This window comes from Tamandua tetradactyla, chromosome 3 (genome assembly GCF_023851605.1).
Source record: "Tamandua tetradactyla isolate mTamTet1 chromosome 3, mTamTet1.pri, whole genome shotgun sequence".
Taxonomy (NCBI): domain Eukaryota; kingdom Metazoa; phylum Chordata; class Mammalia; order Pilosa; family Myrmecophagidae; genus Tamandua; species Tamandua tetradactyla.
In genome coordinates, this window is record NC_135329.1 from 203,922,721 (window position 1) to 203,938,668 (window position 15,948).

Sequence of the window (15,948 nt, forward strand, 5' to 3'; positions counted from 1 at the left end):
CACCTCATTAACCATTTATGATGTAATACTATGTCTGTGTCAACTCCTATATAAATATTATGATGAAATGCTACACTTTATTTTCTTGATTGTCAATTTTGATGTTATACTATGTCTGTGTCAGCTCTCTGACTACCATGCATGATGCCATATAAACTGTGTCATTAAAATCCTTTATGATCATTTATGAGGTTACACTATGCTTCATCATCTCTTTGAAAGTTCAATGTGATATTACACTATATGCCTGTTATCTCCCTGATGAACTTATTTATAATGCTACATTATGTCTGAAGAATCTGATGATCCTGTGTGCCACTATGCTGTTACTCTGTCACATCATTTAATGTTACTCTTTGAGTCTACACATCAGTATCATCTCTGAAAAGTTTTTATGACTCTATAGACATGTGTGTTATTTTTAAATCTGTGTATTTTGTATGCTATGCCTCATTCCATGATAAAATATATGAGGCTGTAGTGTCACTCCGTCAACTCCTTGAGAGTCATGTTTGATGCTATACCTATGAGTTATTTCCCTGGCCACCACATATGACATTGCACTATGTCTGCATCACCTCCCTGATGGCCATATGATAGACACTGTCACATATCTGCATCTCCTCTTTCCTTGACAATGAATAATGCTACATGATGTCTGTACTATCTCTTTCATAACTATGTATGATGCTATATATTGGCCATATTTATGGCCATCATTATATAATAGTATGTCTGCATCATAAAATTGACAATCAAAGATGGTACTATAATGTATCTGCCTCATCTACTTGATAACCACATATGATGCTGCACAGTGTTTCCCAAATCTCAGTAACCATAGATGAAGCTGTGTTGTAGTCACTTTCTTGATTACCATTTTTGTTTCTGTACTGTCAGCTTTATCACTTTGATAACCACGTGTAATATGTCATCTCCTTGGAAACCATGCATGATGTTATGCTATGTGTTTCTCCTTCCCATCAGACCACATATTATACTAAACCATATCTATATCATCTCCTGCAATATCTTGTGTGATACTACATTGTTTATGCCTCATATCCCTAATGATCATGTTTGAGGATACACACTGTCTACCTCACTTCCTAATGACCGATAATACACTATGTTATATAACATTCATCTTCTTGTAAATGACCTCTGGTGTCACAATGTTTTTGTCAACTCCTTGAAAACCATATTTGATGTTATACCTTGTCAATGTCACCCCTTTAATGACCCCTGTGACATTAGAGAAGTTTATGTGATCTCTTTGATGACAATGAAGTATACTACACTATAACTATACCATCACTTGCCCACCAAGCAATATAACACACAATGACTGTTTCATTTACCCAACCAACAGGGATGATCCTATACTTCATCAGCATCATCTTTTTCATGTCCACATATGATACGGCACTACCTCTGCACTGTATCACACACAGTTGTCCAAGAGATGGCACATATATAGCAAAACATCACAGGCAGACTTCAAGAGATTAGGCAGATACAGTGCAGATTGCTACTATCATTGCTACATTATATCTTTGATAACCATGTACGATGACATAATATTCCTGCATCATCTTTGTCAAACAGCTCTGCTATTGTTACACTTTGTGTGTATCATCACTTTGATACCCAAGTATGATGCTTTATGTCTATATCATCTTCCTGACAACCATGTATAATCCTATACTATGTATGCATTGTCCCATTGATGACCACATAAGATGATAAACTATGTCTTTGACAATCCCATATACTGCTGTGCAGTTTACTAAAGCTGCTGGAATGCAATATATAAAAAATGGGTTGGATTTAACAATAGGGATTTATTAGCTTACAATTTACAGTTCTTAGGCAATGAAAATGTTCAATTCAAGGCATTGACAGGATGATATCTGGACTGTAAATATAGGCTGTCAGCATCTGGTGCACTTATATCACATAGGAAGGCACATAACTGGCATATGCTGGTCCTTCATCCCCGGCTCTTGTGGCTTTCAGTTTCTGGCTTCACTGGCTTCCTCTTTGAGCTTCTGTCGGTCCTTTCTTAGTTTCTCCATGGCTTTACTCTATTAATTCTCTTAATTTTATCTCTTAGCTTCTGTATGTATTTTATCTTCTTATAAAGGACTGTAGCAAGAGGATCAAGACCCACCCTGAATGAGGAAGGTCACATCTCAATTGAAATGACCTAATCAAAAGATCCCACCCACTATAGGTCTATACCCACAGGAATGGATTAAAAGATCAGAGCCTTTTCTGGGGTATGCAACAGCTTCAAACTACCACAAACCATGTGTGCTGCTATAAGATGTTATCTTCTTGATAACCACATATGATGTTACTCTGTTTGCATCATTTATTTGCAGCTACTTAAGAAGCTATACCATGTCTGCCTCATTTGCTTGTCAATCAGGTATGATGCTTGGTTAGGTTTTCTGAAGCTGTTGGAATGCAATATACCAGAAATGGGTTAGCTTTTTCAATGGACACTGATTAGGTTACAAATTTACAGTTCTAAGGCCATGAAAATGTCCAAATTAGGGTCTCAAGGGGAAGATATCTGAGACCCACCTTGAATGAGCAGGATCACATATCCATGGAAACAACCTAAGCCAAAGGTCTCACCCATAATAGGGCTGTACCCGCAGGGATGGATTCAAAGAGCATAGGCTTTTTTTCAGGGGGGGGGGGGTACATAGCAGATTGAAACTAGCACAATGTTATGCCATTTTTGCATCATCTTGATAGCCATATACAATACTACACAAGGTATCCTTGTCATCTCTTTGACATCACATTGTGATGTATCCATCACCGTCTTGACAAACCCATGTGATGGCATATGATTTCCAGATCATCTCCTTAATGTACAGATATGTTTCTATACTATTTGGTGGTTTAGAACTGTGAATACCACCAGAAAAACATGTTCTTAAAGTTATTCCATCCCTGTGCATGTGAACCCATTGTTAATAGGACCCTTTGTTGAGGCTACTTCAGTTAAGGTGTTACCCACTTCAATCAGAATGAGTCTTTATTACTGGAGTTCCTTATAAGGGATTGAAATTAAGACAAAGAAGGAGAGAAAGACACAGTATCAAGAAGCTGGAATCAACGAAAACCAGAAGAGAAGGGAGGGACCAACAGATGATGCTGTGTGCCTTGCCATGTGACAGAGGAACCATGGATTGCTGGTAGCCAATCTTTGGAAAGAAAGCATTGCCTTGGTAATGTGCTGATTTGGACAATTTTTTTGGCCTCAAAACCATGACTGAATACATTTTCATTGTTTATCCTGACCCATTTCATGATATTTTCTTTGAGCAGGCTAGGAAACTAAAACCCTATGTTCCATTTGTGTTATCTTCTTGACAATGATTTGGAGTGCTACACTAGTTTGCATGATCTCTTAAACAACTGCTTGTGATATTAAAGTATGTGTCATATCCATAATGGCCATATATGATGCAAAACTGTATCTGTGTTATCTCATGATGTCCATATTATTATACTATGTCCATGTCATCTCCTTGTAGATCACATATGATGCTATACTATTTCTCCGTTGTCTTCTTGATAACCGCATAAGACACTGTGCTGTTTGAAACTGTTGTGTACCCCAGAAAAGCCATGTTATTTAATCTTCATTCAGTTTTGTTGGGTGGGATCTTTTTTATTGTTTCCATGGAGGGTAACCCACCCAATTGTGGGAGATAATTTTTGATTAGATAGTTCAATGGGGATGCATCACCACCCATTCAAGGTGGGGTTGCTTATTGGAGTTCTTTAAGAGGGAACAATTCTGGAAAAAAGTCTCAGAGCCAACAGAGCCCACACAGCCAGAGACCTTTGTAGATACAAATGGAAAATGTTCCCAGGGAAGCCTTATGAAATGAGGAAAGAAAGCTAACAGATGTTGACATGTGCCTTCTTAGCTGAGAGAGGGGTCCAGAAGCCAAAGACGCCAGCAGACACCAGCCACATGCCTTCCCAGCTGATAGGTGTTCCAGATGGCATCAGCCTTTTTGAGTGAAGGTAACTTGTTGGTGCTTTAATTTGGACATTTTCAACTGCAAGCTTGCAGCTTAATAAATTTCCTTTTTAAAAGCCATTCCATTTCTTATATATTGCATTCTGGGAGGTTTAGCAAACCAAAACAGATTTTAGTACCAGAGAAGTAGGATGCTGCTGTGGTTTGCAAATACAAAACATGTTGGAATGGCTTTTTAAATGGATAAGGAGCGGTTCAGGAAGAGTTGTGAGAAACTTAATAGAGAAGGCCTAGAATGCTTTGAAGACAATATTGATAGAAATGTGGACTCCAAGGATATTTCTGATAAAGACTTAGAAATGATGCATGTGCTATTGCAAACTCGAAGGAAGACAATCCTTGTTTTAAAGTGGCAAAGAATCTGGCAAAGTTGACTACTGGGTTTGGATGGAAGGCAGATTTTAATAGCCACAAGTGGGATACATAGTTGAAGAGATTGCCAAATGAAATGTGTAAATTATGGCCTGATTTTTCCCTGCTGCTTATAGTGAAATGCAACAGAAAGAGATAAGCTGAAAACTGAACTCTTGGGCACCAAGAAACCAGAAATTGATGGTCTGGAAAATTCTGGGATTCCAGAAAGGGAGATCCCAGAGAATAGTGCACCACATAAGGATTTTACCAAACATGGAACCAGTCAGCCATTTCAGAAAAAGCAAGGATTGGAGATGGAGTTATCCAGAAAGGATCTGTGGAAAGTCATACTCAGTATACTACATAGAAAATCAACAAGAGTGTTGTGGAATCTGTATAAATAGAACCACTTCTAGTCTGGACTAAAAAGGACAGAAAAGGTACAAATTGAAGGAGAAATAACTTCAAAGACAGAATCATAGAAGTTAAGGTCTGAAGCCAAGAAACTTGGGCCATGAGAGTGGATCCACCTATGAACTTGGAGAGGCTTTGCCCTGAAGGCAGAAGGCAGGCGTTTCAGAGAGGGTGGAGCATACTCCTTGGGGATTAGGGAGAGCCTTGCTGCCACCACATTGTTCTGAGGGGGTTAGGCATGTGCAAGGGAGATGGAAGAGAGCCTGAGTGCTCCCTTGATGCTTGTAGAGGGTGGAGCTGAGGAAAGGGTGGTCTCCACAATGGCCTTCAAGGTTGCAATTCTCACCCAAGCCCAACCCCTGTGTAGGCCGTTGGAAAAGGTGGGACTGCCACTTTCTAAAGCCCCAAGGATAAATGACTCTCAGACTTTGAAATATAATGGAGTTTGCTCTGCAGGTTTTCAGAACTGTTCAGGACCTTTGACCCCTGTGTTCCTTCCAATTTCTCCCTGTGGAAATGGGAACATGTATCTTATAACTGTTCCTCCTTTGTACATTGGCAGCAGATAACTTGTTCTGAGATATGCAGATCCTCAACTAGAGGAGAATTTTGCCTTGGGACAGACCAGGCCTGTAGCTGACATTGATGAGATTTTGTACTGTTTGTGATTTTGTATTGTTTTTGTATTTTTACTGAAATGGTTTAAGGCTTTCTGATATTGTTATGGAATGAATGTATTTTGCGTTTGGAAAGAACAAGTCTTTTTGGGGTCCAAAAGGTGGAATGTGCTAATATGAAACTGTTGAATACCCCAAAAAAGTCGTGTCCTTTAATCCTCATTCAGTATTGCTGGTTGGGATCTTTTGATTGTTTCCGTGGAGACGTGACCCACCCAATTGTGGGTGATAACTTTTGATTAGATAGTTTCCATGAGATATGTCTTTCCACCCATTCAAGGTGGGGTTGCTTACTGGAGTTCTTTGAGAGGGAACCATTTTGGAAAAAGGTTCAGAGTTAAACATGTAGCCAAAGACCTTTGGAGATGCTGAAGGAAAATGCCCCCAGGGAAGCTTTATAAAATGAGGAAAGAAAGCTAGCATATATCACCATGTGTCTTTCCAGCAGAGAGAGGGGTTCAGAAGCCAAAGACCCCAGCAGGTGCCAGTCATGTGTCTTCTCAGCTGACAGAGATGTTCCAGATGGCATCAGCCTTTCTTGAGTGAAGGTAACTTCTTGTTGGTGTCTTAATTTGGACATTTTCACAGCCTTAGAACTGTAAACTTGCAACTTAATAAATTCCCTTTTTAAAAGCTGTTCTTTTTTTTCTGGCTATATTGCCTTCTGGCAGCTTCTGTAAGCCAAAACAGACACTACACATCATACCACATATGATGCTGTGCTATATCCATGCCACCTACTTGATAATCATGTATGATGAAGTTTGTCTACTTCATCACAATTATACGCATGTATTATTCTGTACTATCGGCTGTCTCCCTGACTACCATGTAGGACAGTATACAATGTTTGCATCATCTTTCTGATGTACAGCTATGATGCCACACTTTTTCAAGACAAAATGAAAATACCTTATGCTAATTTCATCTCCCTGACAATTATGTCTGATGATACACTATGTGTGTGCCATGTCCTTGACACCTATGAGTAATGCTATACTTTATGTTGTTCATCTGCCTCATAACTATGTATAGTGCTTTATTATACATCATTCCCTTTATAACCATTTATTATGCTATTCTACCTGCATCATCTCTTTGGAAACCACATACAATGATCTATTATGTCTGCCTCATATCCTTAATGAACATATATGCTGTTATACTATGTCTATGTTGTCTCCCTGTCAACTATCTATGATAGGACACTATGTCATCATCATCTCTCTATCATATCTCACACTGCACTTTATGTCATATCCCTATCAACCATGTATGTCATACATTTTACCTTGTCTACTTGAAGACATTATTTAAAGCTATAATTTGTCTATGTCGTTTTTCTGAAGGTCATGTAAGATGCTGCACTAAGACGTGTAATTTCCTTGTCAACCTCATATTACACCACAGTAGATCTGCATCCTCTTCTTGAAAGGATATGTGATGCTATAATTCAATTAGGAGATCTCCTTCATAACCATGTGTAATGCTATCTTCTTGATAAACAGGGATCATGCTAACCATACAATGGTCATCTCACTGACAAACATGTGACATAGGTCATTACTATAGCAAGGCAGATATTTGTAAGAACTTCTACTTAATATTTTGAAGACATTCACAGTTTTGACAGCTGATCAAATGATATCTAAATTAGTTTTAATACTTAGAATTTAAGAACTTTGCTATCTGAATTTGTAAAAAAAAAAGATCACATCCACAGTTGGGCATGCCACATCTCCACAGAAATAATCTAATCTAAAGTTTCTGCCCCACAAATTCAATCAGGATTAAAAGGAATGGCTGCCCCCAAATATTGAATCAGGATTAAAACATGACTTTTCTGGGGAACATAATACTTTAAAGCTGGCCCACTATGTTTGTGTCATTTCCTGATGATCACATATGGTACTACCCTTTGTCTTTTTCATCTCCTGACAACCACACATAATGTTGTATAATCTGCATTATCTCCTTGATACCTTCATCCAATGTACACTATATCTTCATCATCACTGTGACTATTACATGTGATCTTACACTAGGTTGGTATCATTTTATTGATGATCGTAGATGAGACTATACTATGTCAGCTTTATCTCCTTGACAACAATGTATAATCCTGTACCATGTCTATGTCATCTTTTTTGATAAATCTGTATGATTCCTTACTATGTGTCATCTCCCTTGGTAACCACTCATGATGTTGTGTTATTTCTGTCATCTTTTTGACATCCACCCATGATAGTACACTATTTCTGCATCATTACCTGATATTCATGTATAATGCTATTTTACCTTTGTTATCTCCTTGATAACCATATATGAAGCTGCATATGTTTGTCTCTTGACTATGTATGATGCTACATTATATCTTTTATCTCCCTGATGACCACTTTGATGTAACATTGTATCTAAATATTTCTGACTACTGTGACTCTACACTGTAACTGCATTTTCTCCCTATGACCATGTGTGAAACTGCACTGTTCATCATGTCCTTGAGAATCACATAAGAAGTTACACCTTGTCTATGTCCTCTCCTTGATGATCAGGTATAATGCTATTCTATATCCATGTCACCTCATTTCTAGTCGTATATGATGCTATACAGTCATGGAATGAATAGTGCCTCCCCAAAAGATAATCCACCAGGAGCCTCAGAATGTGGCATTATTTGGAATAAGCATCTTTGTAAATGTAACTAAGAAAAAGATCTCACGATGCGATTGGGCTGTACCCTAAATCCAAAGATGGGTGTCATTGTAAGAGATAGAAATGGAGAAACACTTGAGACACATGGGAGAAGATGGAGTCAGAGATTAGAGTTTTGCAGCCAGATGCCAAGCCACTACTGGAGCCACCAGAAGCTGGAAGAGGCAAGAAGGATTGTTCCTTAGAGTGTTCAGAGAGAGCATGGCCCTGTTGATATCTTAATTTTAGACTTCTGTCCCTGGAAATGTGAGAGAATAAATTTCTGTTGCTTTAAGTCACCTAGTTTATGGTAATTTGCTACAGCAGCCCTAGGAAGTGAATACATATACTATGTGTCATCTGTCTGATAACCATATGATATATGCTATGGGTCATATCCATGACGAACACAGTGATACTACACGGTGCCTGCATCATCTCCCTAAGGACCACATTTGACCCTAAAATATTCCTGCACCACCTCTCTGACAACCACTTCCGATACTACATTATGTCTGTTTCATTCCCCTAATAAGCACTTATGATGCTACATCATCACTCTGTGAACTTATTGACAGTCATTTGAGAAACCCATGTGAAAACGGAATACTTTTCCAGGCATGATTTGTTCTTGGTGTGTATGTATTTGCTCTTTGTGACTAATTTGCTTTAAATAGTCATAGATCCTTTGTGTTTACAATCAGTTGTAGAACTGCTAGTGATTATTTAGTTGCACAGTCTTATTTCTTCTTTTTCTCTTTTTTCAAAATTACATTTGTGTGCTTGCTCTCTTATTCACTAGGAGTTTTCAGAACTGATTCTTGGATCATATATATGAGTTCTTTTCATGTCCTGAAATGCAAAATCCCTGAGTCTGGAGAATTTTGTTGTTGAAAGTAGCTATTCACTTTTTTCATCTTCTCGCAGATGAAAAGTCATCCCTTATCTGTAATTAATCCACCATTTTCATTTTGAATATCATTTTCATTGGTAGAAAAAAATAATCCGACAAACATATATTAGTGTCTACTATGTGCCAGGAATTGTTTTAGGAAGATGAGATAAATCAGTGAACCAAAATGAGAGACAGAAATCTATGCCCTTGTGGCGTCTATATTATGGAGAGGGAGACAGATAATAAATAATTCCGTACATGTAGATTATATAGGAAGTTAGAAATTGATCAGTAATACAGAGGAGAAGCCTGGAGGACCAGGGGATCAGAATGCTAAGGGGTGGATGAGAATGAAATACAAGCTGAATTCTCCTAGTTTTGTTTTCTTGATCATCTTATATTTTCTACTAGTGCAATTTTATTCTTTTCTTGTTCAAAGAAACATCACATTAAAAAAAATAATTTTTTTAAGCGATGTTATGTAAACCTCTTCTCATTCTGAGCTTCAGGCTTCCTAAGTAAATGATGTTTAGACCAGTTTTTAAAATTGATTTCTCATCTTTGCTCTTCATTTTCATTCTTAAAAAATTATGTCATTCAACAATTAGTTACCTGTGTAGCTATTATATGTTTCTTTATATTCATCCCGCTTTTCTTCCTCATTGAAATTATTCTCAAAGTTTAATTTGTGTGTGTGTGTGTGTGTGTGTGTGTCTTTATTCATATTGGGCCATATTATTTTATTACAGAGGTTCAGGCAAATTATTTCTGTGTTTTCTGAAATTTAAAAATAAGCTTTTATAAAAGATAATATCTCAGGATATTATCTTTCATGTTATTAGCAAACACTTAACACAGATTGGTTGCTTTCTTTTAAGACTATTGAGACAGCCAATTAAACATCAAGTCTTGCATTGTTAATCACATTCATTTCAAAATAGCAATTCTTGTTGTTGTGTCTGATACCACCTGAGGTTTACATTGTCAGAAAGGTAACTAAAAAATGTAAAAGATACGTTTTGCTTTTCTCTGAATGAAAATTAATCGAAATTCCCTATCCTTGCTTTATTTTACTTGTACATCATTTTATAACTTGCAGCAAGAAAACATTCTTCATCTGGCCAGGTGAACTGTAACTTTTTTCTGATAATAATTTCACTATTGTTGTTTTTCTCCTTCTGTGTTTAATTCCTCCAATCCTTCATCCCAAGGAAATGTACACACTACTTCTTTGATTCAAACATCCATCATCTATCCATCCATCTACCCCCCCGACCCAACTGTTTTATATCTGTCTGTTGAGGGCCTACTATGTGCCTGGCATTCTTCTAGGCACTGAGGATGCGGGAGGGAGCATTCTACTTGCCCTTTCTGTTGAAAAGGGCTTGCTACCACCTGGGCATTGAGTAATGGTAGAAACTTCTTTAGAGGACCTTGCACAAACCACTGCTCTGTAACGTAGACTCACTCCTGGTGTGTGTGAAGCCACCCTGGCTGCTCCTTTCATCATTAGTCTCTTAAAAGTTACTTTGATTCCTTTCTCTCCCTTCAAAAATCATTTTTCTTCCTGGATTTCTTGCTCCCTCTTTTCTTTGTTTCTTTTGAGTATTTAGTGGCTGGTTCTCACCTCAGGTAAAAAGACAATCAGCACAGAGCTCGCAAGTCAGCAAGATAGGCATTTAGATAATTCAAGGAGTTTGGTTCAAAGTCGTATGTCTCAGAAACATTGATATGTTCAGAAATTTATATAAAATTTCCAGAAATTTATATAAAATTTCTCCCTTCCCCTATCAAAAAGGAACTGGAAGAGTTTTTAGTGCAGCTACAAAAAAGTGCATTGCCAAATTGGAAGGCCACGAAGGTGAAATTTCAAAGGTGAGTACTTTCAAAAGATAAAGAGCATGCTTAATATAATAGAACTATTATGTAATAAACTCCTTGTTGGAACACAATTAGCTCATTCATTATAGAAAGCAGTTACTTAAATGCCTAATTATGTTTAAGTGTGTTCTCAACTTCAGTATGATAAATTATTTCTAAATCCTTCTAATAAGCATAAAACAGTATTCTCTTCAGCCATCTGCAAAAGATTTAGTTAGGTGAAAATACTTATTAAAGCAATTTTAGTAGCTTATACAGTGCTTTTCTGTTTCTTGTAAACACTGAAGTTTGCTTTATGCAAAATCATGCTTGCAGCAAGCATAAAGGATTCTGTAAATTAGTTGCAATTGAAGAAGCATTATCTGGAAATATTTAACACAAAGTACAAAAATTAACATTTTGAAACTCTGAAGGTATATTTTAAGATTTCCTCTGACCCCTCCCCAAAAGGTTATTCATAGAGCAGGACCATCCAATAAGTGACTTGATGTTTAAATGTGTCTTCAGAAAATTTTAGCATCAGCTGGTACATGATGACTCTCACCTCTCAGCTCATCCTAATACCCTGGTCTTATACCTGTGATTAAATTAACCTCTTCCTTGTGAGCTATCAGCTCCATGGTTTCAGGGCTCTGAAGGCTCCCTTCAGCCCCCCAGCTGTGCTGTGCTGGTCCTGCCTCTGCCCTGTGCTGGTCCTGTGCTGGTGGCGTTGCCCTGTGCTGCCTGTCTGTGGTCTCCAGGGTGGAGGCAGTGCCTTGCAGGCAACTCTTCCTAGGGTGGGAGGCAGGAAGGAAGATAGGGAGGGTGCGTGTGGGAGACCCGCCGAGGAGAAAGCACAGATCATGTTTCGGAGTGGCCAGCTAGCTACTGACACTTGATGTACCCCACTAAAAGGTACACAACTTCTGGTACGTTGTGAATACAAGGAACTCTCAAAGCCCACATTATTTCACTTGCTGCTGGTTAACAGCACACTTATTGAATTTGTCATTTGGTAATGGTACTTCTTTGGGGCACAAAGATTCAACAAATAGTTATTGAGAGTGTCCTCTGTGCTAGGACAGTAGTGACAAAACAGACATGGACTTGCCTTCACCAAATCCACAGTCATAGGGGAGGCGAAATCATTGTCTCCTGATGATTAAGAGAAGATATAAGGGTCATGCCCAAAGGAATGGGTGCCTGACAGGTTCCTTTGGCTACTGCTGAGCTATCAGTTGACAGTGTCTGGCAAATGGAAGGCACTCCGACAGTGCTTATAGAAAGGGCTCTACTTTGGGTTGCAGGAGATGGGAAAGTCCTCTCATGTGAGCCTTCGTATTTACATTCTGTGGTACCGATTGAAGAAGGCTCTGGCTGCTTTTGTTACAGGACATCTGGTTGCAGCAGTGAGGTTGGGATTTGGATATGAAGGAGTCTGAGTTGTGTTCTCAGTTGTGCTGGCACCCTGCCTCTTTTTAGTTTTTATTTTTTTGCATGGATAAGGACATTACGAGTCATTGGGTGGGGGATATGCAAGTTACAAGGGCTGCTCGGTCTTTATCCTTAGAATTGTGAGGGGAGTTAATAATTAAACTTTTCTGTCTAGGTTTCCATTCTCATTTATTAATTAGTCTTTGCGCTGTTTTTTTTCCATCATGAAAGAACTCTTCATTGTAAGAGTAAACTGCAAGCGGGGATGGTGATGAGTGCTTAGTAATGCCGCTGTGTACTGATGAAAAATGTATTGGGAATCATCATACAAACCTGGTGCTCATAAAGTATTGTGACTGCTTTTTCTTTTTCCTTTCTCCTTTGCAGATTTCTTTCAACCCCCAAGGAAATCGCCTTCTAACTGGCAGCTCTGACAAAACAGCTAGAATATGGGATGCTCAGACAGGCCAGTGCCTCCAGGTTCTTGAGGGACACGCTGACGAGATCTTTTCATGTGCTTTCAACTACCAAGGCAACATAATCATTACAGGTGTGGGAAATAGAAGCACTGCTGATGCCCTTTTCCTTTTCTGTTGGCTATGAGAGTTCCCCAACTGAATACCAAACGGAGTTCACCACTGTCCCATGACTTGTCCCAGCCCCTGGCCCATCTTGGCATGCCATTCTATTTCCATTATTTGAATTTAGTTGTATTATAGAATTTCAGGAGTGAGCTCTGCCACTAACTATAAGGCTTTGTGAGTTTTGCATTTTAGTTGTAGACAAGGTGACAGCTCAGTAGCTTGTCTTATTGATTACTGTGTTTCCCCAGGTGTAGTCCATCCAGTGGTTTGTTTTTATTCACTTGTCTATATGCATTAGTAACTTAAATAAGTCATAACCAAAACTCCCTGCAACTGGTTTTATAGCCCGTTCCAGATTTCTTCTTTGACCTACCTTGTTTTCATCTTGCATGTCCACTGTTAACACACTAGTATTTGGAAGAGAAGAAATGTATTTAGCATTTTTCAATCTTTCAATCAATTATTGTGAATCAGCATTAGCAACATTTTATGAGAACTGGTTTGAGAGTAGGTTAATTTAGATTGTGGAAAGGGGAGGAAAATGACAAAAATAAAACATAATACTAATGTGGTTCTTCTGAGAAGGCCTTGGCAGGGCTATGATGCTAGAATTGGTGTAGTAGGGCTGTTTTAGGAGGGCACAGAAGACTGACCCTGCCTACTTCTCAGTGATTCTCACTATGCTTAGCAAATTACAAATTTGCTGAATTGGTCTGATAAGTTGTGTTACATTGCTCAGTATATCCTAAAGGCTGGCTTTATATATTGGGCTGATTAAGTAACTTCCTAGTCATATAATTTCAGGAGTGCTGAGAATAATTTTTCCCTTTTTGTCCTAAAATGCCCCCTCCCTCCCTTTATGCTTAATTGTGGATAAATTCTAAAATTAGAGCTTCCTTTCTTTGGCTTATGATTTTCCAGGTATTATTAAAATGTAGTAAATGGAATATCTTCAGCTTTGGGTGATTCACTTGTCAGGAGGCAAAACCTTCCATTTTGGAAAATTTCAAAATGTTGATAAATTTTTTTCAGCAGTAGCCAAAATGAAGTTTGCATCCTCTCTACCCTCCTCACTTCCAAGGCAACCTTGAAACACACCTCCATTTGGTACCACCCATGTTCTGTCCATGGAAATGACAAGGTTGGAGTGGTTTACATGACTGTAGTAGACTATACTTGTTGTGAGCACATAGATTGAGGAAGGATGTGGAGGCTGTGACAGAGGACACAGAATGCTACTGCAGGGAGCTGCTGCCGAATAAGGAAAAGAGAAGATGCTGCTGCTTTGTTAGAACGTCAGCCTCTCCCAGTCCCCTGTGTTCCATGTTGGTCCCCTGTGTTCCATGTTGGTCCTATGTGTTCCATTTTGATCCCGTGTGTTTCATGTTGGTCCTGTGTGTTGTATGTTTGTCCCATGTTTAATTTTGGTCCTGCTACAATAAATCTTCCTGGGTCTTGTTTTAGTGTTGCCACTTACATTCCTGTGCTCTTGTAAGATATTATTGATTTATTTAGTGAATCCTGAAGCATCAAGTTCTAAGTGCTGGCCAACTGGATGGCAGTTTATTAGGATGAGGGTGACACTTCTGTCTTTCCACCAGCAGAGCAATCACTTTGCTTGGATTGATCTGCTCCAGTTTCTTGGTGGACTCCAGTGTAATTAACTGTATACATTTTTTAGTGGACTGCCTGGCCTGGGGTTGTGTTTAGAATCACAAACTGGCAAAAAGAAAAAAAAAAGCCTGTCTTGATATGCACAGACACACATTGTCTTCTGGTGAGATGTGCAGTTTTCACAGGCTTTCCCAATCCACATGGCCCTTGGGCTTCTTACACTGATGTCATGTGCCTGGGTCCTGAAGATTAGGGAGCCAGCAGGACCCAGCCCTGCTCCATTCCAGGCTTGACATTTCTGTAGACTGAACGTGGGTGCTGGCCCCTGGAGGTATGTTTCAAGGCTGCCTTGAAAGAGTGTAAGAGAGTCTGTCATGGTAGTGGGGAGGCAGAGAGGACACAAAATTCATTTTTGCTGCTGATGAGAAAAACCTATCAGCATTCTGAAATGTTCCAAAATGGAAGATGCTGGCTCCTGACAAATGAATCACCCAAAACTAGAGCTATTCAAATTCACCAGATATTCACTTGGTGACCATGTTTCAGGGGAGGGCAGAGGGAATAAGTAAAAGCAGATGAGGTTGTTGGGAGGGCTCCATCGTCCACTCCAATTCTAACATGCCATGAATCTTGCTGGTGTGAGTAGGACGTCTACGTACTCAATTTAAGACTAGATGAAATCAGGCAAAAATAAAATAAAAATAAAAATGAAAAAATGCTTGACATGCTGAGGGGCTCTGCCTGATTGTGCCAAAAACCTGGCTTATTTAGCATATTGATTAGTGGCAATGACCCAGAAAGAGAAAGAGAAATGAATAAAAAGTAAAGAAACATAACTCTGAAATTTTCTTTATTAGGCAGCAAGGATAATACCTGTAGGATATGGCGATGACTGACGAAGCGTTGCTGGCAGTGGTGATCAAGACCTTGAGTTTCATAGATAGCAAGCAAGCTATTCTTATACTTCATATATTTTCTCTCTTTTCACAAATTGGCTGTATTTATGTATCTGTCCCTACCTTCACAAGGATGACCATTAAAACTGATGAAGTTAGTTTACATAGACTCTTGTGTCTTATTTTATGAAATGACAGGATAAAATATGTTTTGATGAATATCGCTGGTTATATCAATTTTGTTTTATTTTTGAAGATATGAATAGGCTCATTATACTGATAAAGGAAACCAGAGTACTCTAACGTGTGTCTTCTAAGTTCTACCTTGAAGACAGCCATAATTTTTGTTGAATAAAGTTTTTGGAGAAGATTCTTTTTGAATTGGCATCCATAATTTATTTAAATTGTATATCTGTAAAACACGATACACATGTTTAGGGGGACATGTATTTTA

The 15,948-nt window shown here is 38.6% G+C and overlaps 1 protein-coding gene across 5 annotated transcripts in view; it reads left to right on the forward strand.

The window, feature by feature from the left end:
- Positions 1–15,657, forward strand: part of DAW1 (dynein assembly factor with WD repeats 1) — a 95,225-nt gene extending 79,568 nt beyond the window's left edge. For 4 of the 5 annotated variants that reach the window (XM_077155342.1, XM_077155341.1, XM_077155344.1 and 1 more), the window contains 3 exons: positions 10,905–10,981; positions 12,788–12,950; positions 15,456–15,657. In XM_077155342.1, the coding sequence (XP_077011457.1) occupies positions 10,905–10,981; positions 12,788–12,950; positions 15,456–15,490 (275 nt within the window). In that variant the 3' untranslated portion in view covers positions 15,491–15,657. Of the gene's footprint in view, positions 1–5,962; positions 6,079–10,904; positions 10,982–12,787; positions 12,951–15,455 lie in introns of those variants that run through there. The other variant, XM_077155345.1, reaches the window with a different exon arrangement.
- Positions 15,658–15,948: the final 291 nt, after the last annotated feature.